A 15,440-nucleotide genomic window follows, 5' to 3' on the forward strand; every position below is an offset into this window, starting at 1 on the left:
CCCCAGGAAGAATAGCCACGGTTTCTGTGCTAATGGGGATCCAAATAAACCTTAAACCTTACCGAATAAAAGTTCACATTTTTACATGCGGCAATAACTGTCAAGATGTCTGACCTCATTTAAGCGTCATACATCATTTTATATTCTATGTATAATGTATCAGTGTTGTACATTTACCTTTATAAACATTGATTATCAGGAGCAGTCAGTGTTTCTCCACCTTTTTAATTCATTTTTATTGTCTATTGTTTTAAAAATTGGGCCCAGTGTGTGACCCTGACCCCAGGAACCCACTGGTTGTTACTGTTTTTTCAGTGAATGTTAATTGTTGTTACTGTATAATGTGTTACTGTAATCGAAGCATTCTTTGCCACAATAATTTCCTTTGGGAGAAACAAGTTCTATTGAATTGAATTGAATTTATTCCCCTTGGATTTAGTTTCTTTTCTGGCAGCGCCGTTTCCCGGCCAACAGTCATATTGACTTGCTGCCACATTTGAACTTTACCATGTCGAGGATTTGCTGTGTGCACCTCTAAATAAAGTCATTCTCACCCTCTGTATTCAATGTATTTGTAGATGCAGGAAGCGATGCCCATGGCCACGATGGCGTAATACCAGGAGCAGATGAACATGAGAGCGAGACACAAGCTCATTCCCAGGAAGGACAGAGCCCTGTAGGAGGAAACACACACTTTACAACAGTGCATTATGTACACACACACAGCCATTAACTGGCATGTGTGCTAAATCTTCACGAGGAAAGCCTCAGTTATTACAACAACAGCTCCCTGACAGGTTAAATGAGCCTGGCACATGTTACAACTGCCTCACATGAACCCTGAGACATTTTTAATATCCTCCTCTTCCCCTGTGAGAGTAAGAAGGGGGTGAACTGCAGAGAGACGATACACTTCATCACCCACCAGTGGTAGTATTTGAAGCGTGGTCTCCAGTTAGGTGTCCGCAGCAGGGTCTGAACTGCACATGCCAGGTTGACAAACAAGTAGCACATGAGGAAGAACCTGTGGAAGGAAGACAACAGGCCCAAAAATCTCACTCATCATCTTAATCTCCTCTTTATGACCTACTGTAAGTGCCTTTAAGAAGTCAAATACTTGGGGGATCAGAGACTTTATCTGCTGATCTGTTTTCATGGAAAGCGAGCATGTAATATCTCTATGCAAACAGATACTGACATGGAGAGGATAGGAGCCACGGCGTCCAGGGAGGCGATGAGGATACCGATCTCACAGATCCCAGCAGTCAGCAGCAGAGCCCAGGTAGGTTCCCCGTTAGCTTTCCCATGACCGAACACCTACCACAGGAAAATTAAAGCTCAGCACAGGATAATTACCGCTTCGACTGTGTTTGTGTTGACCGTGCGTGACTAACCTGCAAGAAAGGCACGATGCCGTCTCGTGCGATGGCCTGCAGCAAGCGAGGGGCGCCGGTCAAGCTCTGCAGCCCCGCCCCACAGCAGGAGAAGAAGGAGCCAATCACAATAACCCAAGGCGAGGGCCATGATAGTGTGCCTATGACGAGGTTCCCTTTCACTGCGTCACCAAATCTGTAATGCAAAAACAATCACACACATTAATTGGACCATACGTTTTTTATTCAGCCTATAAAATGTGTTTGAGAGGGTGCAGGGTCTCATCACGTGAACAAATATATCTGCATGGGACCTTAAACCTTCCTTTCACCGTACGTGCTCTGTGTTAAACTCTTACTTGTCTCGAAGGAGAACTCCCTCGATGCAGGCGCCGAATAGAACAACACAGCTGACGTCTGGGAGGCACCGTTCAGGAGAGTAAATTGAATCTATAGACAGTCTTCACCTTCGCTGTAAAGCTTTAGATATGGTGCAAACACCACCCACAGTCTAACTGGAGGTGCCTGCTCTGTTGTACTGGCCTTTGATTCTTGTTCTAAGGCACGAAAAACAAGTATTCCTGCCAACAACCTATAAGCCGAGCAACTGTGTGGCCTGAAAGAGAACTTTCAATCAATATCTGGCAACAACACAAGCTCCATACGAAACACTTGAGGGCCCAGCTGATAGATATTTCACATAGACTTCTGGTATTAGCATCACACAGAGGTTAAAGGATACAGATGAAGGAAGTGGTAGCGATAGCCAGGATGGTCCCGATTGGGATGGACTTCTGGGCGTCCCGCAAGTCACCTGACCGGTTTGAACCAGCCATGATACCTGGAGGAGGTGTCACGAGAGAAAATCAATCTTCAGAAGTCAAACAAAACTCTTTACTCAACCATAATGTGTGCGTGTGGGTGTGTCATAGTCTCACCAGTGACAGACGGGAAGTAGATGCCGACCAGGAGTGTGAAAAAGGCGGTGATGTCATTGACCACGTAGGGCATGTAGACGTCCTGGGCAGGGTCACTCCCCCCGAAAGATGACATCTTCTTGTCTTCCACCATCATACCCAGAGGGCCGTACACTGACCACATGTTTTCTACGAGAGAGACAGAGTCAGTAGTAACTCAGACATGTTTCTAAGAGGTCCATTTGGTTTCACAGACCTGAGTCAAAAAGGGATAGAGACAGAGATAGAGAGAGCAGGCTGTGACCACATTTGCGCCATTTTAGCCTTAATAAAGTGAAACGCCATGGTCCAAAAAATAGTTCCACTCTTTGGCTGATCCAACCACAGTAACCAAACCAACATGTCATGGATACAGTGGCGGCCCTTGCACATTTGGTGCCCCAGGCGAGCAAACGTCACCAATAGCTGATATCGATGTTTTTATTAGTGATGGCCAAATGAAGCTTCATGAAGCGTTGTCTTTATTTTCTGAGCCCACTAGATGGCGCTTTATGTTCAAGAAAAGGTCAAAAGCACAATGAATTGCCATTCTTTGAGCCTCTCTCTTTAAACCATGAGCGCCATCTAGTGGGCTTAGAAAATAAAGAAAAAGCTTCATGAGGCTTCATTTGGCCATCACTAGTTTTTATATTGGTGTTTCTTTTGTGTTCTGTTGTTATTTATTCTTCTTTAGTTCCAGGGAAACAAAGAAATCTACACTATAAAACAATAAATGAACAGTTTCAAAGTCTTGGCCATTATTTTCATATGGAAAACATCTTTAAAAAATGAGCAAAAGCCTTTTTACTACACATGAAACATCATACTTCCCTCTTTAATATGTATTTTACAGTGCTGTGAAGACATTAAAAAGTGTGTAATGAGGTTAAATATCTTGGCTGTTTTATTGTCAGTGATTTATCTGATAATACAGATATCCACAGACAGTGTCGCAAGTTGAACACGCAAACTATTATGCATGCTTGCAAATGTGGTGCTGTTATAGGAAGAGCAACATGCAAAGACTTAATGTGGCCTTAAACGATGGAATAAGACTCCTCCTTTAACTTCCACGATGGTGCAGTGCGAGCCAAATTTTTGTCAATGTTGATGTGCCGACCTGCTCTGCCTTAATATGAAATCTTATATATTGATAAATGTGCAGGCTCTCTGCGTAGTCTCGGAAAATAGTATCATCCAGGCCTTGGCCAACCTGAGGTGAGCTCAGTGAGGTTTTCATCCAGACTGTGGGGTCACTGGCTTGAATTTGTCTTTATAATATGAACTTCCATAATGTAGTGTTGGGTACTTCTTGTCTTTTTTATATATTTTTGTACATAGACGATTGTCTGTTTTTATGTGGTACACTATAGACCTTTCTCTGTGTCTTTAATAAAGTCATAATTACTATTATTATCGACAGATTTCTCCCTCAAACAGCTGTATTTATTCAAGCTTCTCACATCATGAAAACTTTAAAATTTATCTTCGGCCAATACTCATTTTACTTAATACATAATGTAAATCAATGCAACCTCCGTGAGCTGCTTAGAGGTAACGATAACTACTGATGAGCACGATTAGTCATCTAAACGATTAAACGTCAGCCCCCTCGCTAGTCTGCACCAGAAATATTAGTCGGTTAAACCGATTAGTAGTGATGGCCAAATGAAGCCTCATGAAGCATTTTCTTTATTTTCTGAGGCCATTAGATGGCGCTCATTGTTTAAAGAGAGAGGCTGAAAGAATGGCAGTTTGTTTGTGTGCTTTCAACCTTTTGTTGAACAAAAAGCGCCATCTAGTGGGCTCAGAAAATAAAGAAAATGCTTCATGAGGCTTCATTTGGCCATCGCTACTGATTAGTGTTTTATTCATGTACAAGGCTGCACTGTCATGCAGCTGTCCGCCACTAGTGGATGCTACAGAGAGACGTCCTCTCGCAAAACCAGCGCGGTTTGGCAGCACTTTGATGTAGAAAATTAATTCAGCAGCAATGAATCTTTTTTGAGATGTTATATTATTTGTTAACTTTAAGTGACTTGTCAGATAATGTGCAGGTTTACATTCATACTGCATGGAGCAAAATGCCTCTCATTTCAGCTGAAATTTAATAATAATTTACGTGTTTCATTAACTTTAAAGTGAATTGCAATCATTTCTGTCAGATAATCTGCAAGGTTCAATGTGCCCCACATTTCAGAGGCAGTTTATTTATTTTAGATGTTATTTTAGTGGTTAACTTTTGACTGAGTTGCCATCAACAAAAGGCTGAAAGCACACTGAATCGCCATTCTTTGAGCCTCTCTCTTTAAACAATAGGCACCAATTAGTGGGCTCAGAAAATAAAGAAAATGCTTCATGAGGCTTCATTTGGCCATCACTAGTGTTTTCCCTTTTTTAGACTAGTCGACTAGTCTTAATTTAAATCTTCGTTTAGTTTACAGGGAAATTAGTCGGCAGGAACATCCCTAATGATAACTAGCTCTCCTCCTGCAGATTTCAACATGGATTTGTTGTTTTAAGTGAAGTGCAGAGGACCAGACTTGTAAACTGAATCAGACGGAGAGGGTAAGAGAATGATGATACAGTCAAGGAGGAGTTATTTGAAAGACACTGATGAGAAAGAAAAATAAATGAAGTAAATGGGAATGGGAGAAAGCAGAGAGAGTAAAATAATCACATATGAAATCACTCAGCACCTGCACATGCTTGCTCCAGATTCTTTACATGAAATATGACAGGAATGCATTTGCACTGAATGTTTGGACGAAAACTAGTTTGTCTCAGCCAACCGTTATATAACATGAGGAATGTTCTGAGTTTGTCCTTTATTTAATAAAACATCGCAGTCCGTGAAGGTGTAGATTCCTGTTGAGATATATCGTCCGAGCCTCTACATTTATCTTTTTTGTCCTACTTCTAAAGTGCAGCTTGTCTGGTTCAGCGTGACAAGAGCGTGACCTGAGAAAACTCTGGATGATTTAAACAACTACACACGTGACTTCATCAGATATTACAAAAGTTCAACATATCTTAGAAGAAATAGGTCAGTGAGCTTGTTTTTAAATTCCACCACATTTCCACACTGCTCCTAAAACACTGTGCTCCAACCTGAAATTACTCCGCTGGTCAGCCCGGGGATCCCCTGCACCTCTGTCACGTTGTTGTTGTTGAAATATTCGTTGCAGGTGGCGTTGAGCCCGTCTGTCTCACAGAACAGCTTCCACAGCTTGGTGGTGACCGTTATGTTGTCTATCACTTCTGTCTTCAGACAACGGTCGAAGTTGTGGTTCTGCAGGGTGCGATTCCCCAACATGCAAACGCTGTGTGGAGGAAGAGAAGATCAAAGTGAGACGTTTAAAATACGACTCATTAAACTGATGAAAATACGACTTAACAATTGAAATGCAGTCTTTTAACAGCAACATCTGGACTCACGGGAAGTCCGGAGGCTCAAAGATGGACTTGATGACTCCGGCATAGATGGCAAGGATGGAGAGAATGACACAGGCCAGGAAGACCAACGCAAGCTTGTTGACGTATTTCACCCCGACAAAGACAACCACAGCCATCAGCGCTAGGCAGCATGAGCCGTAAACACGCATGTTATTCAGCAGGGCATCCACCTCATCCTCTTTTTTCTCTGCCACGAAGATGGCTGCTTTAGGCACAATGTAGGTCTGAATGGGGACGGGGAAGGACAAGACAAAACAAAATGTCTTTCATATTGCTGCATTTTTCATCTCTGCACATTAATAAAATTCACAGGTAGGAGACATAAAGGGAGCAAACAGTCGAGGGTAGCCATTTTATTAGCAGTGCACAGCAGCTCTATAGGTCGCTTTGTCAGTTGGTTGGTCCACAAAAATCTCCAACCCTTTGGCGGACACGGTTTTGGCCCCAGGAGGCTGAAATTTGTGGTCTATCACAAGAAGACGCTTAACTTACAAATGGATTCACAAACATGCCCCAGATTTTAAAAGATTGGCTATAAGTCAAAGGACAGCTGCAAAAAAAGTAATCAGCAAACACGGTTCACTTACCAGCAGAATCTCTATAGTACCAAGGATGTACATGGAGCCAGCGAAGGTTGTGCCCAGGTAGAAACAGAGACCGACAGCTCCACCAAACTCTGGGCCCAGAGACCTGGAAATCATGTAGTAGGAGCCTCCAGCTGTGAGAGAAAATGGGAGAACAGTGGGAATGAGTTTACGAGAAAATTAAAAATACATCGGCATTTCAGGAACTAAGAGAACGGAGAAATGTCAGCAAGGTTTTCATCAAGGTCCTAAAAGACCTAAAAATATGCCTGGAATTCTCAGACAACAATATCTAGCATCAATAACCATAAGAAAAAAATCAAGGAAGGAGATGTTGGACTTTATTTCACACAAATATCGATTGAGAATTCTATCCAGCAACCAGTCAGCTGCAGCTACAGCACATCAGCCTATTGCTGTTACTCCATTTTATCCCCATAACAAGCTAAAGAGTTAAGAAAAGGGGACATTTCTGAGACAAATCTTTTCTCAATGATTCATTTTCTATGTATGAAAGATCCCTTCTTTGAGTTTGTATATATCTGGTTACCAAATCACCTTACCTGGCACAACACCATTGGTAGCGATTGCACTCATGGATATGGCGGTCAGCATGGTCTGTGGAGAGAAGACGGTCAAGAGTGACATCAGAACAAAACTCTCAAGTCTGAAGACCTTACACATGTATACCATTGAAATATAAGCTATTTTTATAGCCGGTATTTACTGTAAGTTTAGTGTCAATGTCGTATTGTAGCAAGGGACTGTGTCATGTTGTTATTATCTGAAGGTGGGGGACTCACATGACATGACTTGAGACCCAAGTCCCAAATTTGAGGACTTTAGACATGCTAAAACAACACTGATGAAAGACTCCACTTGACTTTGACTTGATATTCATGGCTTGAGATTTGACTTAGACTTGACACAGATGACTCGAAAGAACTCTACTTATATGAAATATTTGCATTTTCCTAGATAAAATAATAATAGTACATTTTATTTAAAAGCGCTTTCCAAGACACCCAAGGACACTCTGAATAACCAAAATAAGACAGTCGGTACATAAGAAACAAATAAGCAATAACAAAGGGCAACGACAGCAGTAATGATATACAGATCAAAGAACATATTCATAAAACATTTTATGAAACTCCCGGAAAGACTGTTGTGAAAGGCCCAGAGTAACTTGAACATGCATGCAAACTTGGCAACCCACAAGGATGCTGGAGACCAGCAGAGGCAAAAGCACAAGGTTGGTATCATGAAGGGGGCTAGTCTACGGCAGTAAGAAGAGAGCAGCGTTACACGAGGTCTGTAGCCCAAAATTCAGTGACACGACCACCAGAACATCCTACTTTATCCATCACCTCAAAATTCACAAAGAAAAAAAGAAAACAAAAAAAAAACAAAAACAAACATGGCCACTGTCTGTGTGAGTGATTTAAACGTGGAAACTGGAATACATCATCAGAATTTAAATGACTTGACTTGTGACTTACAGCCGGCACTCAACTTGACTTGATTCTTCCCACAGTAACTTGAGTGAGACTTGAAGGTGAAGATATGCTGTCTGTTCAACTATTCAAAGCCAAGACCAACAATTAACAAAACCTCTTCTATCATTTTTTCACAGCCACTTAATTCTCTAACTCCATGAATTTTCTGGATTTTCCCAACAATGGGATACTTGGGGGGCTTAAACCAGCATTTAGCCTAATAAAATACGTCTTAGGGGATTATGCTCTAAGTCTTTCAGATTGGTAACGGATACGAGCTTTTCCATGAAATGATTCCGTGAAGTCCTTGTGACGGAGGAGGACGGTGAAATCAGCCTGTTACCTAACAGCGCTTCCGGATGAGAGAGAGGACAGAGCAGAGGGGACGGGCTGGGAGACAAGATAAGAGGCACAAAGAAAAGAAAAGAGAGGAAGACACGAGAGCTAAAACTTACAGAGTGAAAGAAAAAGGCAGAGGAGAAAGTGTGAAGGTGAGAGAACAGAGGACAAAGACAAGAGGAGGGACAAGGACACGACCAAGATAAACCTCGTGCAGGGCGTCCGGTTTAAAGTGGCAGACAAGCTGGAGTAAAGCCAATTAGCTGACAGTTTTACCTTCCGCTTCCACTGAAGCCCTAAGCAGCTACACACCGGCTTGTCTTGACCACACAAGTGTCAAAGAATTCACAGTAAGAGACAGAACTTTAAAAATCACCACATATTTCCCATGAATCATTTGGACACATGACTGGATTTTACAAGATTTAGTGGAATTTAGGGGCTTCTGGATGAAACTCAGCCAGAGCCAGAGGCCAAGTTAAACCCAGAGAAGGTCCAACAACAGCATTAATCAAACGCCATTGTGATGCATCGACCTCAACGTTAACCAATGCATCACTGACAGTACAAATCATCACCAAAAAAGCTAAATGAACTGTCTCAACAGTCTTTAATGGTCCACATGAAGAAGAGGGCAAAGCTGAGAAAATCAAACTGCTTTAAAGTCCTGAATAAATACCTCAATATCAATGATGTCGCCATTTGTGCTTTACTTAGCTATACAATAACTTCTCTAAAGTGGGCATGAAAATGATTATTAATAGTGCAGTTAAGATAAATAGGTTCAGACAACTGTATCACTCAAAAATAACTATCAAGAAAAAAACCTGAATTGAAAAGCTCACATGCTATCTAGTCTAAGTTGACATTTTCAACATTTAAGGATGTTCACAAACTGTAAAACTTCAGTTTATATCCCAGGATTTTATTTGTATATATTTGGGACAAGTGTCTTTAAGGGACGGGCCTTTAATTCTTTTCACAAAAAACTCTTGGTCAGCATCAAATTGTTTGTTTAAACCAGTATAAAAATTAGGCTATCAAATAACATACCAATTACGAGTCATGATTTGATCTAGTTTTAAGAGACAGAGCATCTAGCACAAAAAAAAAATGACGAAAAAATTTACGGCAGCAAAAAAAGGAGTGAGAAAGGGGTGAAAACTAAACAGTGAAAAGTGAGGATGCTTTTTTTTGGAGCAGGAAGAAGAAAAAATATTGTTTATGTCAGTGAAAGTGCGGTCTGTGTTTGACGAACAAAGTTGTGAGCAATGGACTTTATATGACAATATTCACAACTTGGATTAATTTGAATGAAAAACCCTTTTGATCCTTCTGATCAGTGGACCCTTACGAACTGAAGGAACATAAATAATAAAGAGAAAGACACATATTGGGCTTAATGACCACTTCAAATGTGATGAGTCACCACTATAGCGGCTAAGCCTAAACTTAAAGCCATTGAGGGGCTGCATAGACAGTCTACTTATTAATTGACCGCTGCTCTGAGGTGAAAACAAAGAGAGCACATCGTCTTTTTCTTGGATGCATAATTTATTTATCACCATCGTAGTTTTGAATGAAACTGGAAACATGCATTGAATCTGTGTCCATAAACCAACCCAATACACAAACTTTCACCAATACACAGAGCACCATGCGGCTCACTTAATGTGGCCTGGCGTTGCGGTCAAAAAACTATGTGTGCTCCCCCATCTAGCAACACCTGTCTCTCAATCAATGGTTCCTACCTATATTTGACAGACACCCATGACAATAAAGTGACCCCTTTTTTCGTCTCTCTTGTTTACCATGCTGGTAAATCTGAATTAATTATACTTTGGCGCTCATAGTCTCCATAAAATGAACTGAGCACTTGAACTGTGGAGAATCTGACCATGGCTAACAATGTGTAGCATGTCCATATTAACAGGAGTTAAACACTTACACTTGTATGCACAATCTGAGCAGCCTTGCACTAGCTCAACAGGTTGCCAATGACCTGCAGGGCTTTAAGATCTAAAGGACTTCTAAAAAAATCAGCTGTTTCTCGGCATCATTGGCAACCAGACTGGGCGTCATATTGAGACCTGCGTGAATTCATCAAAATGTGAAGCCACACCAGCTAGTTAAAGGGATTCCACCTTTAATTAGGGCTCAGTTTTTAATTGAACTTTCACAGTGATAGAACACAAAGAGTAACTAATAGCGAGATAACTGCGATCAGGTGATATATATACCTGATCTTTTACAATAATGTGAACGATGCAGTCGGAAAAATAACCTGTTTTCATTTTTAAAGCTTATTTTCTGGGCGATTTTTGCCTTTCTTGATTGGAAGGTGGACAGAAAAAGGGTCAGAATCAAACCCAGGCCGCTGCAGAGGACTTTGTCTACACAGGGTGCGGTAACACTTTACTTGAAGGTATCTACATAAGGGTGACATGACACGGTCATGAACTTGTCATGAACATTATGTACATGTCATAAACGTTCATGACTGCTGTCATTAAGTGTCATTCGGTTTTTGTAATGACAAGTTGACATTGCTTGGGTTGTCTTGATTATGACAACTTGACATTAATTAAAGTGACATTACCAGAAGCTGTCTTTGTCATGACAACTTGACATTAATCAAAGTGACATTACCAGAAGCTGTCTTTGTCGTGACAACTTGACATTAATCAAAGTGACATTACCAGAAGCTGTCTTTGTCATGACAACTTGACATTAATCAAAGTGACATTACCAGAAGCTGTCTTTGTCGTGACAACTTGACATTAATCAAAGTGACATTACCAGAAGATGTCTTTGTCATGACAACTTGACATTAAATTTGTTTGGGATGTCCTTATTATGACAACTTGACATTAACCAGGATGACATTACCAGAAGATATCTTCGTATCAATCATTATGTCAACTTGTCATAAACACAGAAAGAGATGCATTTCTTGTTAATGTCAACTTGTCATGACAAAGACATCTTCTGGTAATGTCATCCTGGTCAATGTCAAGTTGTCATAATCAAGACAACCCAAACAATGTCAACTTGTCATTACAAAAACCGAATGACACTTAATGACAGCAGTCATAAGAATGCTGTCAGAAGTTGTCTTTGTCATGACAAGTTGACATTAAATTTGTTTGGGATGTCCTTATTATGACAAGATGACATTTACCTGGATAACATTACCAGAAGTTGTCTTTGTATCAATCATTATGTCAACTTGTCATAAACACAAAAAGAGGTGCATTTCTTCTTAATGTCAAGTTGTTATGACAAAGACAACTTCTGGTAATGTCAAGTTGCCATAATCAAGACAACCCAAACAATGTCAACTTGTCATTACAAAAACCGAATGACACTTAATGACAGCAGTCATAAATGTTTATGACATGTACATAATGTTTATGACAAGTATGACAGTGTCATGTCACTCTTATGTAGATACCTTCAAGTGTTACCCAGGGCACACACTACCAGGTGAGCCAGAGGTCACAACATGACACTTTTTTCATCTTTAAAACCCAAACCAAAATATAAACAAGGGTAGCACTGATCAAGAATCAATTATCAGTTCAATCATGACCTCGAGAATCAAAAAAAACCATCTCATTCCTACCCCTATTTATTCAAAGCATATTTTGTGTCGTGAAATGCTGATGTGGCTGCATTTTAGAAAACCAGGTGCTTACTGTGACCTATAAACACAATGCACCTACTGTACACACGTTGTTGGGTAATACGCAGCCAGGAGAACATACTAATCATGACATAATGGAAAATATTCTGCATGCTGTGCTGTGTGCTGAGCGAATGAAAAGGTGTGTTTGCTCTCTCAATATGTGAGTGGGGGACCTGGTCTCATGAGAGCCATCCTGACTCACTGAACCTCTTTGTGTGTCGCTTTGTTTAGTGCTCTTTAGAGACTGTTTACAATGGCTTTCATGCAAACAGTGAGAGTAGGGAAGATTATTTAATCATGATTGATAAGAGAATACCAGAACAAGAAATATGCTGCACGGAATAAATTATAACTGCTCTAAATATAAGTCATGTGAATTCCCTTTTTTATTTTTAGACATTTCTGGTGTTGGGTCTGGAGCGCACAAACCATGACCTATAAACAGGTGGCTGATGTGGAGCCATCAGTGCAAAGTCAGATGTGGTTTAGGCCGAGAAAATGAACATTAATCTGTCTGCCTAAGCTTTGCTCTCTTGTTATGTAACGGCAGCAGTGCAGTGGAGGGTAAACCTCCTAATGCACTTTAGCTAGATTGTAATATATGAAATGGAGTCCCCATCTTTCTAGGCAAACTGTTTTTACAGCAACAAAATCTGTTGCGAATTTATAACATTAGATGACAGACGCAGAGTTCTGGGTGAACACGTGATTATTCCAATAAATAAAAACACCACGTCTGAGATATATGGATCTGATTGCTTCTTTAAAGGAATGGATAAGAATAAAACTTGACTTTGTATGAGGTCACTTGGCCACGCTCGGCCATATTGTATCTGAAGTTGATCATGTTCTACCATTAGAGCATTCCATTAAGAGGCAAAAAGCATTCAACTGAGATAGCACTCCAGGTTTTTTGTTTCTACTTTCCCTGATTAAGCTGAAGTAATCCATTGTCTGCCGTGGGACCGGCAAATATAGCCACTGTGTGGGTGTGCATGTCGCTATGTTTCTGACACTTTGCAGATGGAGGGATTACACGTCAAGCTGCTGGGTACCATTAGAAGCGAGGGAGCGTATGAGAGACGGAGAGTTGTGGCGTCTAAATATAGGAGGGATCGGATCAGTCACCGCTAAATCAACTTGCCTGTCATTCATTACTGCTGCCAATCCCACATTTGCACCCGTCTGCCATTAAAAGTTGAGGCAACATCTGCCGCCAGCGTCACCGAAACACTCAAGTACAGGGACATGTATTCACTCTCATGTGCTCGTGTATTCATGATGCATTAAAGAACGTGGACGTTTACATTAAGTACTCTTACATAATCTTACATGCCATTGCCCTCATGGCTTAGACGCTAAAACCTTGATAGAGGACATGTAACATCCATGTTTGTACCATTAAGCCAAATAGTAGAGCGGTGGCGTGGATCCTGAAACCTTCCTTTAACTTCCACTTTAAAGAGATGAGTCAGGTATGTCACGGGGGGGTTAAGTACTCACACAAGAGCAGCACAGGCAGACAATAGCAAGGGACTCCAAGATGCCGGCGGTGCCGACAATCCACGTAAGACGCAGAAACAGGATGACCCCCAGAATATTCTGGAGGCAGGGGAGGTAGACGCCCATGAAGGTCCCCATCTGAGGGCTCTGTGGAGGGGAGGGGGTGAGATGGGACAACAACAGAGGAGAAAGGAGATTAATGTGTGCATGAGTGTGTATGTGTAGGGGAGAGGAACATGAGGTGAGAATTGCAGCAATGTTGGCAGCAAAAATTAAGACAGAAGAAAGTAAGAGAAGGAAAAAAATCAGGGGAAATAAAAGCGTACCTAAGGGGGAAGTGAAACGGGAACAAAAACAAAATGTGCACACGTGGTAAAAAGTGAGTCAATTCAGTTTTTCCCACAATATGAAATCATGAAATCTGTTTTCAGAGTTGCAACAAAATGGACAAAGCACCCCTACACAGTTTAAATATTAAAGTCCTGTTATTACACATTAAAAAACACAAAATAAAATGCATCTTTCAACCTTTAACTTAAGCTTTTTTGTCCAGAGGGGAAACTTGTCTTGTAGCCAGGTCAAAAAATTGAACACACAGAGACATAGGTGCACAGACTCGGGACAAAAGGCACAATACGACACATGAATACATCATGTGACAACAGGAAACAGAGAGAACTAAAACCATAAGTTCCCACTAAGTATTAAAGATCTTGATTCACTTTCCGGTGCTTAATAATTGATAAGCTGTGGTTTTTCTCAGGTATTGTTTGAACCATCTCTTTGATGGCGCAGCGTCATTAATGTGCAGGGAAATCCTCAGTCAAAGCTGCCACTGTTTGCAATACAAAGATCGCGCTTCATGCTCTCCGAAACATGAATGTTTGATGAAAATGAGACGTACGTTACGGATTTCAGACTTACATCTCAGTGACACAGGCATCATTTCTTTAAACCACTATACTTGCTGATTTGTGGGAAATCCTTCAGTGCTTCCACCCTGAAAGATAGCATTCCTTGCAGAAAGCTATTGTTTCGCAACAGCATATAAAAAGGCTCAGATGACAGGAATATGTTAAACTTTTCTGACAAAGTCCCAACATGTCGAATCGATCACCTCGCGGTGACAGGCAGCTACCTTTTTAGCCATCCATCTCCAAATGTGCAGCACTGCTCCCACCAGTCCGGACGAAGAGGGGCGACAGTGGTGTCAGCTTAATTCTTCACCGAGATGTTCCCTGTGAGCCAATGGGAGGTGCCCTAGGCCTCTTTCCATGCAGGGGACAGGATGGGGCAACTGGCATGGGACTGGAGCTGTGGTTACAGAGGCATCTATGTGCCGCATGGCAGCATTGTGGCCACTTTTAATTTTTCCTTTTTAAGAAAACGGATCCTAGAGAACCAGCACGAATGGACTGTGGAATTTCTTATTACATCTACTTTTACTGCTGTTTCTGACTCAACCAAGAGGGTCGACAGGTATTTAGTGAAAAGATACTGTGCTCTATATTAATGTAGCATTTAAAGGGGAACACCACCTTATTAGGAACTCCAATATGTTATTTCCACGGCTTAGGAAAGTTCAATAAATATTTATGAACATGATCTACTTTCTCAGAAACCAGAGAAGTCTCAAACTTGTAATGTCATGGGAGACTGAATTTGTGGACACACAGAAATTTGGTTTTCTTTTTTATATCCAAATTGAGCTTTATTCTATTGTAGTGTTCTCAGTTCTGAAACAGAAAATGTGCCCATATACTGAGAACATCCCCCTGAGTGCTCTCTGCGTCATCTATAACACCTTTCCCAATGCACTATCTATGGAGGAGCTCCAGACTTTACACCTATGACATCACAAATTTGACTTTTAGCACCCTAGTTTTTGGGTCTGGAAGAGAGTTGTTCATGTTTACTGATATTTTTGGACTGTCTTGGACCATAAGACAAGAATAACCTGTATGAGTTTCACAGAATTGGTGTAGTTCCCCTTTAAGGAGGCTTTCAGAGTTTCGTACCCAGACAGACAAAGTTTGTCGATC

The 15,440-nt window shown here is 41.1% G+C and overlaps 1 protein-coding gene across 7 annotated transcripts in view; it reads right to left on the reverse strand.

The window, feature by feature from the left end:
* Positions 1-15,440, reverse strand: part of slc12a7b (solute carrier family 12 member 7b) — a 91,843-nt gene that overhangs the window by 18,457 nt on the left and 57,946 nt on the right. For all 7 annotated transcript variants that reach the window (XM_033639507.2, XM_033639510.2, XM_033639505.2 and 4 more), the window contains exons 4-15: positions 13,399-13,545; positions 6,933-6,987; positions 6,373-6,503; positions 5,768-6,009; positions 5,441-5,652; positions 2,312-2,479; positions 2,116-2,214; positions 1,733-1,790; positions 1,395-1,569; positions 1,199-1,317; positions 926-1,024; positions 555-674 (exon numbers count right to left, since the gene is read on the reverse strand). In XM_033639507.2, coding sequence (XP_033495398.1) covers positions 555-674; positions 926-1,024; positions 1,199-1,317; positions 1,395-1,569; positions 1,733-1,790; positions 2,116-2,214; positions 2,312-2,479; positions 5,441-5,652; positions 5,768-6,009; positions 6,373-6,503; positions 6,933-6,987; positions 13,399-13,545 — 1,625 coding nt within the window. The remainder of the gene's footprint in view (positions 1-554; positions 675-925; positions 1,025-1,198; positions 1,318-1,394; positions 1,570-1,732; positions 1,791-2,115; positions 2,215-2,311; positions 2,480-5,440; positions 5,653-5,767; positions 6,010-6,372; positions 6,504-6,932; positions 6,988-13,398; positions 13,546-15,440) is intronic.

This window comes from Epinephelus lanceolatus, chromosome 20 (genome assembly GCF_041903045.1).
Source record: "Epinephelus lanceolatus isolate andai-2023 chromosome 20, ASM4190304v1, whole genome shotgun sequence".
In the NCBI taxonomy this organism is placed as follows: Eukaryota; Metazoa; Chordata; class Actinopteri; order Perciformes; family Serranidae; genus Epinephelus; species Epinephelus lanceolatus.